This window comes from Chiloscyllium plagiosum, unplaced genomic scaffold (genome assembly GCF_037043375.1).
Source record: "Chiloscyllium plagiosum isolate Xiang-an unplaced genomic scaffold, Cpla_swu_hap1 HiC_scaffold_9, whole genome shotgun sequence".
Classification (NCBI taxonomy): domain Eukaryota; kingdom Metazoa; phylum Chordata; class Chondrichthyes; order Orectolobiformes; family Hemiscylliidae; genus Chiloscyllium; species Chiloscyllium plagiosum.
The window spans coordinates 26,007,466-26,020,165 of NW_028270147.1; the positions used below are offsets into that span (position 1 = coordinate 26,007,466).

At 42.5% G+C, this 12,700-nt stretch overlaps 1 protein-coding gene across 1 annotated transcript in view; it reads right to left on the reverse strand.

The window, feature by feature from the left end:
* LOC122554210 (dihydropyrimidine dehydrogenase [NADP(+)]-like) overlaps positions 1-5,716 on the reverse strand; it is a 739,011-nt gene extending 733,295 nt beyond the window's left edge. Inside the window, exon 1 of the mRNA XM_043698867.2 lies at positions 5,410-5,716. Coding sequence (XP_043554802.2) covers positions 5,410-5,448 — 39 coding nt within the window. The 5' untranslated portion in view covers positions 5,449-5,716. The remainder of the gene's footprint in view (positions 1-5,409) is intronic.
* Positions 5,717-12,700: the final 6,984 nt, after the last annotated feature.

A 12,700-nucleotide genomic window follows, 5' to 3' on the forward strand; every position in this document is an offset into this window, starting at 1 on the left:
GTGGGACTCTCCATCCAAGTCAGTCACATGTTATGCCACAATCAGTGTCTGCTCACCTAAAGTCAAGAGGTTCATTGGGAGGTTATCACTGGGAGAGGTGGGTGAGTTACTTGCCAGAATTGGAGGCATCATGAAAGGATTCAAAGGGATAATATATGTGAAGGGAGATAACATGACTGAAAAGAGGAGATTGTAGTGCTTGGAGGACATGGATTACAGTGGGAGTGGGTATTACTGAAGATCACCACTATCCTGACTGCTACAGTGGGGATTTACGGCAGTACAATGGTTGGCACAGCTAAGCAATAGGGCAGGGACTGAGGAGGTAATGTGAGGGGACAAAGATGTAAATGAACAACTTGGGTAGGAATATGCAGAAGTACTGATGGAGTCAAACAGGGAGTGCAAGGGGGAAAGGAACATAAAGGTTTAGTGGAATACTCTGGATTACAAGCTGAGCCTGTGATCCCGTTTGTGAACTGCGACCTTGCCTTGCTTTCCATACTCATTTGAATGATTAATGTCCAATGAAGATGGATCATTGCTGCAACCTTTCTCTTGACAGCGAGAACAAGAGAGAGAGCGAGAGAGAGACAGAGTGAGAGTGACAGCAAGAGAGAGTGAAAGAGAATGTGTGTATGTGTGGTGTGTATGCCGTGCCATGCAGTACATTCCACTTAAGGAATGCTACACAATCTAAGCATGTTATGCTCTGATCAACTGCAGCAGGGAAAGAGGTATGGTGATAGATGCTGAAGAGAGGATCAGTCTTTTGAGGAGGAACAAGAGGACACTGCTGAAGGAACATAATGACAGAGTGATGCAGCATCAGGCAGGACTTAAATGCCACCCAGTTCCCAGTGAGTTGGATGAAGTGATCATTCAAAGTCTAGAAATTTATTATTGCTCAGAGCAGAAGTGATCCGTATGTGTTAGTAAATGGAAAATAATTTGAGTACTGTAGCGTGCAGTTAATATATCAGCTAATCACTAACTAAATACTTCTATGCTCCAGCATAGGGATAGCCAATATTTTGTTCATAGGGTCACATATACACAAAAAAGGAGCAAATAATACTAAAGTGCAAGCTCTCCTAAACTCTCTCATGAAGTTTGAAAACGTCAGGCCCTCCATTATGGTTCCCAGATCTGTAGCAAATGATTAAAAAAAAACTTGTTCAAAACCACCAAACAGGTCAGTGATCCCCAAATAGTTGATTTAAATCAGAGGATGTGCGGCCTCTTTCACACTTGTGGGCCCTAAAATATCGAAATGACAAGGCTTCAAATACGTTGCTCATGCAATAAAAATAATTATCAGAGGCTATTCAGAGAGATGTATCATAAGGCACTCGATTAAAACACAAAGTTGTTCTAATATATAAGACTGGAAGTTTATTTTCATCAGAAGTGAACAAAGCACTGCCGGGCCAGGGTTGAAATTTGTTAAATTTTATCTTGTTATAACATAGTCAACCTGATGCTGACTATAGCAATTGTAATCAGATTCACAAACAAAGGTTGTTTTACAATAATAACAGTATCTATTCTGTAAATACATTAAAATATTTATTAGTATATAATAAATGCTCAATGAATACATTCTCACAAAGTACAATGAATTTAATCCGTTTATAGTGTTACAGCTATAAGCAAAACAAAATGTTCACCAAACAAAATATACGTTCAGAAGAGGGCAAGCACATACATAGTGCAGCACAACCAGTTGTATTCTCTCTTGCAGATTAAGGCAGCAGGAATGGTTCCCCTTCAGTGCAAGACTGACTTTTACGGGGTCTGCGGTACTCTCATAGAAACGTTCATGATATTCCTGACTTATAGCCCTTCTCAATTCCCAGTATACACTCCTTTCTGATGTAATGAGTAAGCTGTAAAGGGTGTGATTATGGACCTCCTGCTCCTAAGCTCGTCTCCCCTCCCGCACACCAACCCTTCCATATTCCTATTTTCAAACACACAAGTCCTGCTACCTATTAGCCAAAGGAGTCCTGGGATGAGAAAAGGGAACAACAGCACTGCATTCATGAAAAGGCTGCATGTCTTGGTATGACACGTGGCAGCCAGCAGTTTGGAGATTGGCACTGTATGTAACTTGGTAGCAAAGAGGTGTTGAGTGAGCTGAGAAATCTGGAACAATGTGAGAAATGAGCTCTGCTGCAGGGCACTCAGAAAAGGACCTTAATAAGGAATCCTACAGAGAAGTACTGAGTGGGTGTGTACACCAAGCTGCCCTGTTACATACATCCCCCATTTATGATCAGAGACCATGGAGGAGTCCAGCTCCAATTTAGTAATGGACTTTCTGCTCTATCTCCCTACCATGCTGCAGCTGCTGGTCTCACAACTGTTCGAGCCTGTATGTAAAACCAGTCACCTTTTCATTTGGTACTCTTGTCAGGATGGAGTACAATCTCTGGCAAATCCAAGAAATCACCTCCAAAAGCACACCAAACACACAGTCCAGGAGAATATGTTCCAAGCATTTAGCATACCTACAAATAGGATTATCCAACCTGCAACTTTATACTGTTTTCATACTTATTGGGTTGCTGGCACTAGGTGAAGGAGACCTTAACAGACAAGGGAGATTTATTCTATTTGCTATGTATGAAGGAAGACTGAATTGTGGATTAGAGGATAAGAATAGTGTAGCCTTCTGTATATTCCAGAGTTTTGTTTCCATCTGGAATGTCGCTCAAATAAAACCATCGAATAAACCTATACCCAGTCTCCAGTAGTTATTTAAAAATCAAGAAAACATACCGATACTATACTGCACCCAACATTACCACAACTGTTGACCTATAAACAATTCTCTCCAATGTTTGCTGTCCCTTGCTATTTGTTAGCACCATATGCAGAATCTACATACTGATCCTTCAATCTTAGATCCTCTCTTATCAATGTACTGTTCTCGTTCTTTAAGAGAATGCTAATCCATTTCCTTTTGGCCCATTCTTTCCAAATCTCTCATATTCTTGGATATTTAGTTCCCAGTCTTGGTCAGCCTGTAGCCAAGTCTCTTCAATTGCAATAATAATGAAATAAATGGGTAAGATTTCAGAGTTCAGTCAACATTTTTGGTGAAAGCTTAATGCATTCAGATACAATGCCTTTAGTTCTGCTTTTGTTACATCATTCTTTATTCTTACACTATATGATTCCTGATTTGGAGATACCGGTGTTGGACTGGGGTGTACAAAGTTAAAAATCACACAACACCAGGTTTTAGTCCAACAGGTTTATTTGGAAGCACTAGCTTTCGGAGTGCTGCTCCTTCATCAAGTGGTTGTGGAGAATAAGATTGTAAGACACAGAATTTATAGCAAAAGTTTACAGTGTGATGCAACTGAAATTATATATGGAAAACAACCTGGATTGTTTGATAAGTCTCTCATCTTTTTGAATGACCATGCTGGTTTCAGTTCTTTCATACGTAAATCGCAAAACGTTTTCAAAAAGAGTTACATTCTCAAGTGCTTCTGTCCAATCCGAGTTCCCCCTCAGGCTCCAGTTCCCTCTGCCAATCTGTCTTAAACCGCCCAAACAGCACATTTTCCTATGAGTAGATTAAAACTGAACCTCTGAAGATGAAGCCACAAAGTCAGCCCCAGTGCTATTGTCACTAGCATGAGAGTGTGGAAATCATCTGGAGTTGACTACTTTTGAGGTTCTGATTTTTAACTTCCTTCTTAGCTCTCTGAAATCTGATTTCAGGATGATATTGCTAAAGGATGGCAACAGATAAGAAATAACATGAGAATAAGTATATTTCCTTGACAGTAGGGGATTCTTGTGACTCAACAGTAGTGTCCCTACCTCTGAAGGAAGGCAGCCAGTATTCAAGTCTCACCTGCACCAGAGGGGTGTCATAACATAGCTGAACAGGTTCATTAAAAATGTCTAAATCTTTAAGGGAGTCCAAAAGTAACAATGAAAAATACAATATCAACACAGCACGACACTGGATAGCCAAATAAAGGTGGCATTAAGACTCAAGGATTGCAATAATATGTCCATACCCAGTGTGCTTTGAACAAGAGAGTGCTGGAGAAACTGAGGAAGGTTTGAAGCTGGCTGTCCAGGAACTTCTTTTATTGGAGCATGAGAGGTTGGTGGGCGATCTTGTAAAGATTGATAAAATCATGAGGGGCATAGGTAAGGTGAATAGTAAAGGTCTTTTCCTTACAGAGGGCTGTTCAAAACTAGGGGGCATAATTTTAAGGTGAGAGGAGAAAAATTTAAAAGGGACCTAAGAGGCAACATTTTCCACACAGAGGGTGTTTTTATGTGGAATGAAGGAAGTAGTAGAATCAGATACAGTTACAACATTCAAAAGACATTTGGATAAGTACATGAATAGGAAATGTTTGGAGGGATATGGGCCAAATGCAGGCAAGTGGGACGAGTTTAGTTTGGGAACATGGTCGACATGGTCTAGATGGACCAAAGGGTCTGTTTCTGTGCTGTATGCCTGTCTGGCAGCATCTCTCTTCTTTAAAATGCTAAGTTTAACTCTATATTTCTCTCTACTGATGCTGTGTTTCTGCAGCACACTATGTTTTTCTTCTGTGTTTCCAGCATTCACAATTCTTTATGTTTATTCTAGGTGTGGATGGGAGGCTTGTTTTACATAGAAGGAGCATGGACAGCTCATCCCAAGGTTCAGGTATGGCCATAATAGAGTGTATGCAAGCACCAAAGTCAGCAGCCCATTCCCACTCGTATAGAAATAAATTATTATGAAGAGTCAATTGACATAGTTTTGGAAGTGGGAATTCCCACTGTTAAAGATCTGTTTTTAAAAAGTGGTAAAGTTTGGGGAAGGGGGCACTTTCATTGGAGGGTCTTGTGCGTGTTCCATTTCCCAAACTCATACTCCACTCCCAATGAGTTCTTGGAACACGTTGTGGCGATGTTGGTGCTGGACTGGGGTGGACAAAGTCAGAAATCACACGACACCGGGTTATAGTCCAACACGTTTATTTGACAAAGTTAAAAATCACACAACAACAGGTTATAGTCCAACAGTTTGGACTATAACCTGGTGTTATGTGATTATTAACTTTGTCCACCCCAGGCCAGCACCGGCTCCTCCACATGTCGAGTTCCTTGCACACATCACCTCCCCGAGCAGCACCAGATACTTGGAGCAAATTCGCCCCCAGTTCCTGACTTCTCGTCAGGAGGGCGTTAGCTTCAAGAAAGCAACAGGACACATCAGATCTGATATTATTCAGTCAGATGGAAACATCTGCCTGATTGTCACCGATTCGTAGTTGCATGAATCAAAGTGAACACTTCACTGTTACAAACACTGCACGCAAGATGAAACAACAAAAAAGTACGAGATGGCGAGCGATTCCTGATTTAGGGGAGCACTGTTACCTCAATATCTGGGAGATCAACGCTCAGCATTCGAGACATTGCGATGATCCGGGATTTAAAACTTGCAGAAAAGTTCCTCTTCGCCAAAACAAGAGCTCCTGATCCCGTTAACGGTCACTGGGCCCTAACTAACACATTTTTAATCCAGTGATACTGTGACGAACTGCCCTGGTCTAAAGTACATTCACATTAAACAGGTTTTAGTGTGGAACGAAAAGATTAACTTTAAGTTAGTCCGGGTTCAGTTCCTGGAGGCAGTCGGAGAGTGAACAGCGGACGGATATGTCAGGATAGCGTATAAACTATTTAACCTTCAGACTGGGTGTTGTTCAGTTCCTGGAGGCAGTCTGAAACGTCACGAGGGAGCAGGGGATTCTGTTCAGATATCTGTGTGTACAGTTTAAATTACCAGTGTTTTCTTTCGTGTTTCATTTGCCAGCGGTCCATTTGGGAATTTAGGATAGTGGGAATGAAGGTTAGGGCAGTTTACTGTTCCTCCTGCAGAATGTGGGAGATAAGGGTCACCTTGTAGTCCCTGCTGACTTCATTTGTGGGAATTGCACCCAAGTCCAGATCCTCCAGAACAGTTAGGGAACTGGAGCTGGATGAACTTCGGATCAATTGGGAGGCAGAGGGGGTTATTGAAAGGAGTTACAGGGAAGTAGTTACTCCACAGCCACATGAAGAAGGTAGATGGGTTATTGTCAGGGGTAGGAAAGGGAACCGGCAGGCAGTGCTGGGATCTCCTGTGGTGGTTCGTCTCAACAACAGCTATACCATTTTGGATACTGTTGGAGAAACGACTTACCTGGGTAAGCCATGGGGCACAGGTCTCTGATGCAGAGTCTGTCCCTTTTGCTCAGAAGGGAACGGGGAAGCGGAGCAGAGCTTTAGTCACTGGGGACTTCATAGTTAGTGGGACAGATAGGAGGTTCCGCGGGAACAAGAGAGACTCGCGATTGGTGTGTTGCCTCCTGGATGCCAGGATTCATGATGTTTTTTATCGTATTTTTGGAAACCTTGAGGGAGAGGGGGAGCAGCCCCAAGTTGTGGTCCACATAGGCACCAACTACATAGATTCCCACCTTTCTTCCTAACTAAGGCAGAAATTCAGGAAGCTAGGGTGAAAGTTTAGTGCTAGAACAACAGAGTTGTTATCCCTGGTTTGTTGCTCGTGCTATGTGTGAGGGAAGCAAGGAAAAGGGAGAGTGCAGAGCTGAACATATGGCTGCAGGGATGGTACAGGAGGGAGGTTTTGGATTCTTGGATAATTAGAGCTCTTTCTGGGGAAGGTGAGACCTCTACATTGGAGTTCCAGTGTACAGGAGGTTGAGGGTAGTGAGGTCAGGGCTAGGTTTACAAGGTCAATAGAGGGCACTGGCAATCAGAATGTTTATTTGAAATGTGTGTACTTCAATGCCAGGAGCATTCGGAATAAGGTGGATGAACTTGCAGCATGGGTTAGTCCCTGGGATTTTAATGTTGTGGCTGTTTCAGAGACATGGCTGGAGGATGGACAGGAGTGTTTGTTGCAGATTCCAGGATTTAGATATCTCAGTAAGAACAGAGAAGATGGTGAGGGGGAGGGTGGGCTGGTATTTTTAATCAAGGGTAGTATTACAGCAGCTGAGATAACATTTGGTGACTCATCCACTGAGGTAATTTGGGCTGAGGTCAGAAGCAGGAAAGAAGAGGCCACCCTTTCAATAGTTTTGTGTAGGCCTCAGAAAGGATAGCAAAGATGATTCTCGATAGGAGCGAGAGTAACAAGGTAGTTATTATGCGGGACTTTAACTTCCCCAATATTGACTGGGAATACTATAGTTCAAGTAGTTTAGATGGATCAGTTTTTATTAAATGTGTCCAGGAAGGTTTTCTGACACAGTCTGTAGACAGGACAACAAGGGGTGATGCCATATTGGATTTAGTACTGGGGAATGAACCAGGCCAGGTGTTAGATTTGGAGGTAGGCGAGCACTTTGGCGATAGTGACCACAATTCGGTTATGTTTACAATAGCAATGGGCAGGGATAGGTATAAACTGCAGGGAAAGAGGTATAACTGGGGGAAAGGCAATTATGATGTGATGAGGCAAGATTTAAAATGTATAGGATGGGGAAGGAAACTGCAGGGGATGGACACAGTTGAAATGTGGAGCTTATTCAAAGAACAGCTTCTGCGGGTCCTTGATAAGTATATACCTATCACACAAGGAGGTGGTTGTTTAGAGAGGGAGCCATAGTTTACGAAAGAAGTTGAAGCTCTTGTCAAGAGGAAGAAGGAGGCTTATGTGAGGATGAGGTGTGACGGTTCAGATAGGGGGCTTGAGAATTATAAGTTAGCCAGAAAAGATCTAAAGAGAGGGTTAAGAAGAGGCAGGAGGGGACATGAGAACTTATTGGCGAATGGGATCATAGAAAATCCTAAGGCCTTCTATAGGGATATCAGGAATAAAAGGATGACTAGATTAAGATTAGGACCAATCAAAGATAGTAGTCGGAAGTTGTGTGTGGAATCTGAGGACATGGGGATGCGCTTAATGAATACTTTGTCAGTATTCACATTGCCCTTTTCCAATGTTAGTGAGAATACGGAGATACAGCTTTTAGATTAGATGGGATTGCAGTTGATATTGAGGAGGTTTTAGCAACTTTGGAAGATCTGGGAGTGCAGGTCCGTTGTACCCTGAAGGTTGCTGCATAGGTGGATAGAGTGGTCAAGATGGCATATGGTATGCTTGCCTTCATCGGACGGGGTATTGAGTATAAGAGCTGGCAGGTCATGTTAAAATTGTACAAGACTTTGTTTGGCCACATTTAGAATACTGTGTACAGTTCTGGTCGCCACATTACCAAAAGGATGTGGAAGCTTTGGAGAGGATGCAGATAAGGTTTACGAGGATGTTGCCTGGTATGGAAGGTGCTAGCTATGAAGAGAGGTTGAGTAGGTTAGGTTTGTTTTCATTAGAAAAAAGGAGATTGAGGGGGGATCTGATTGAGGGTTACAAAATCATGAAGGGTATAGACAGAGTGGATAGAGATAAGCTTTTTCCCAGGATGAGGGATTCAATAACGAGAGGTCACACTTTCAAGGTGAGAGGTGAAAAGTTTAAGGGGGATACATGCAGCAAGTACTTTACCACAGAGGGTGGTGGGTGTCTGGAATACATTGCCAGCAGAGGTGGTAGAGGCAGGCACAGTAGATTAATGTGTCTGGACAGATGCATGAGTAGGTGGGGAGCAGAGGGATATAGATGCTTAGGAATTGGGCAACAGGTTTAGACAGTAGATTTGGATCTGCTCAGGCTTGGAGGGCTGAAGGGCCTGTTGCTGGTCTGTAAATTTTCTTTGATCTTTGTTCTTATCTGAAAATAGATAGGACCCCTGGGCCAGATGGAATTTATCCTTGGATTTTCCAGGAAGACAGCGAGGAGGTTGCAGAGATTTGATCAGGAGTAGTTCCAGAAGACTGGAGGATAGCAAATGTTGTTCCCTTGTTCAAGAAGGGGAGTAGAGACAACCCTGGTAATTATAGGCCTGTGAGCCTTCCTTCGGTTGTGGGTAAGGTGTTAGAAAAGGTTATAAGAGATAGGATTTATAATCACCTGGAAAGGAATAATTTGATTAGAGATCGTCAACACGGTTTTGTGAAGGCAAGTCGTGCCTAATTAACCTTATTGAGTTCATTGAGAAGGTGACAAAACAGGTGGATGAATGTAAAGTGGTTGATGTGGTGTATATGGACTTCAGTAAGGTGTTTGATAAGGTTCCACACGGTAGGCTATTGCACAAAATACAGAGTTTTGGGATTGAAGGTGATTTAGCGAATTGGATCAGAAATTGGCTAGCTGAAAGAAGACAGAGGGTGGTGGTTGATGGGAAATGTTCATCCCGGAGCTCAGTTACCAGTGGTGTAGCACAAGGATCTGTTTTGGGGCCACTGCTGTTTGTCATTTTTGTAAATGACCTTGATGTGGGTGTAGAAGGATGGGTTAGTATATTTGCAGATGACACTAAGGAAGGCAGAGTTGTGGATTTTGCCGAAGGATGTTGTGGGTTACAGAGGGACATAGATAAGATGCAGAGCTGGGTGAAGAAGTTGCAAATGGAGTTCAATGTGCAAAAGGTGTGAGGTTGTTCACTTTGGAAGAAATAACAGGAAAGCAGAGTACTGGGCTAATGGTAAAATTCTTGGCAGTGAAGATGAACAGAGATCTCGGTGTCCAGGTGCATAAATCCCTGAAAGTTGCCACCCAGGATGATAGGGTTGTTAAGAAGGCATATGGTGTGTTGATGTTTATTGGTAGGGGGATTGAGTTTCAGAGTCACGAGATCATGCTTCAGCTGTACAAGACACTGGTATGGCCACACCTGGAGTATTGTGTGCAGTTTTGGTCATCGCATTAAAGGAAGAATGTGCAAACTTTGGAAAGGGTTCAGAGAAGATTTACTAGGATGTTGCCTGGTATGAAAGGAAGGTCTTACAAGAAAAGGCTGAGGGAACTGAGACTGTTTTCATTGGAGAGAAGAAGATTGAGAGGTGACTTAAATGAGACATATAAGATAATCAGAGGATTAGATAGGGTGGCAATGAGAGCCTTTTTCCTGAGATGGTAAAGGCTAACACGATGGGACATACCTTTGAATTGAGGCGCGATAGATTTAGGACAGATATCAGGGGTTGTTTCTTTACTCAGAGTAGTAGAGGCGTGGAACACACTGCCTGCAACAATAGTAGACTCACCGACGTTAAGGGCATTTAAATGGGCATTGGACGTACATATGGATAACAGTGGAACAGTGTAGATTAGATGGGCATCATATTAATTTCACAGGTTGGCATAACATCGAGAGCCAAAGGGTCTGTACTGTGCTGTAATGTTCCAAGTTCGAATATGACAAATGTTTGTTTTATTTTAAAGAAAACAAATAACAAACCAGATAGATAGCAACATGATTTTATTTGAATATTTATAACAGTTTTACCATCGAGATATCACGTATGAGCAGTTAGCACAAATAACAGCATTAAGCTTAACACGGTCATTTTCACTGAATGTGTTTATTTAGATTGACCTAAATTGCAGTGTGCATTGAAGATACAGATATCATCATGCACATCAGCATATTTATGGATTCAGAATTTAGTATTCCTTGAACTCATGGCTACAGGGATGGTGCAGGAGGGCGGGTTTTGGATTCCTGGATAATTGGAGCTCTTTCTGGGATAGGTAGGACCTCTGCAAACAGGATGGTCTTCACCTGGACCAGAGGGGTATTAATATCCTGGGAGGGAAATTTGCTAATGCTCTTCAGGTGGGTTTAGATTAATTCAGAAGGGGGATGGAAACCAAAATTGCAGCTCGAGTATACGGGATGATGAGAGTAGTGAAGTCAGAACTAAGATTTCAAGATCGCAAGAAGGCACCGGCAGGCAAGAAGTTGGTTTGAAGTGGTTGAATTTGCAGTATGGGTAGGTATCTGGGATTTCGATATTTCAGAGACATGGGTAGAGCAAGGACAGGAATGGTTATTGCAAGTTCCGGGATTTAGATGTTTCAGTAAGAACAGAGAAAATGGTAAAAGGGAGGGATGTGGCAGTGATAGTCAAGGACAGGATTAACGGTTACAGAAAGGATGTGTGAGGACTCCTCTACTGAAGTAGTATGAACTGATATTAGAACAGGAAAGGAGAGGTTGCAGTGTTGGGAGTTCCCTATAGGCCTCCAAGTAGTTCCAGATATGTAGAGGATAGGATAGCAAAGATGATTCTCGAGAAGAGTGAGAGTGATGGGTAGTTATTATGGGGGTCCTTAACTTTCCAAATATCGATTGGGAATACGAAAGTTCAAGTACTTTAGATAGGTCAGTTTTTGTGCAATCTGTGCAGGAGGATTTCCTGACACAGTATGTGGACAGGCCAACAAGTGGCGGGGGGTGGCCACTTTGGATTTGGTACTGGGGAATGACCCTGGCCAGCTGTTAGAGTGAGGTAGGTGAGCACTTTGGTGCTAATGACCACAATTCAGTTAGGTTTACTTTAGGGGATAGGTATATACTGCAGGGCAAGAGTAATAGCTGGGGGTAAGGCAATTACAATGCAATTAGGCAAGATTTAGGATGCATAGTGTGGGGAAGGAAATTGCAGGGGATGGGCACAGTTGAAATGTGGAACTTATTAAAGGACCAGCTACTGTGGGTCCTTGATAAGTAGGTACCAGTCAGGCAACGAAGAAGTTCTCGGGCACGGGAGCCATGGTTTACTAAGGAAGTTGAATCTTTTCTCAAGAGAAAGAAGAAGGCTTATGTTAAAATGAGATGTGATGGCTCAGTTAGGGCACTTGAGAGTTGCTAGTTAGCCAGGAAAGAATTAAAGATAGAGCAAAGAAGAGCCAGGAGGAGACATGAGAAGTCATTGGCAGATAGGATCAAGGAAAACCCTAAGGCTTTCTCTAGCAATATCAGGAATAAAATAATGACTTAGAGTAAAAATACAGCTAATCAAGCATAGTAGTGGGAAGTTGTGCGTGGAGTCAGAGGAGATAGTGGAAGCGCTAAATGAATTCTTTTTGTTAGTATTCACACTAGAAAAAGACAATGTGGTCGAGGAGAATACTGAAATACGGGCTACTTGACTAGATGGGATTAAGGTGCATAAGGAGGAGTTACTAGCAATTATGGAAAGTGTAAAAATAGATAAATCCCCTGGGCCAGATGGGATTTATCCTAGGATTCTCTGGGAAGCCAGGGAGGAGATTGCTGAGCCTTTGGCTTTGATCTTTATGTAGTCATTGTCTACAGGAATTGTGCCAGAAGACTGGAGGATAGCAAATATTGTTCCCTTGTTCAAGATGGAGAGTAGAGACAACCATGGTAGTTATATACCTGTGAGCCTTACTTTGGTTGTGAGTAAAGTGTTGGAAAAGGTTATAAGATATAGGATTTATAATAATCTTGATAGGAATAAGTTAGTTTAGAGATAGTCAACACAGTTTTGTGAAGAGTAGGTCTTGCCTCACAAACCTTATTGAGTTCTTTTGAGAAAGTGACCAAACAAGTGGATGAGGGAACAGTGGTTGATGTGCTATATAAGGATTTCAATAAGGCATTTGATAAGGTTCCCCACAGTAGCTATTGCAGGACAGGCCCTTCAGCCTCGATATTGCACCAACCTATGGAACCAATCTGAAGCCCATCCAACCTACACTATTCAATTTTTGTCCATATGTCTATCCAATGACCATTTAAATGCCCTTAAAGTTGGCGAGTCTACTAAAGTTGCAGGCGGTGCG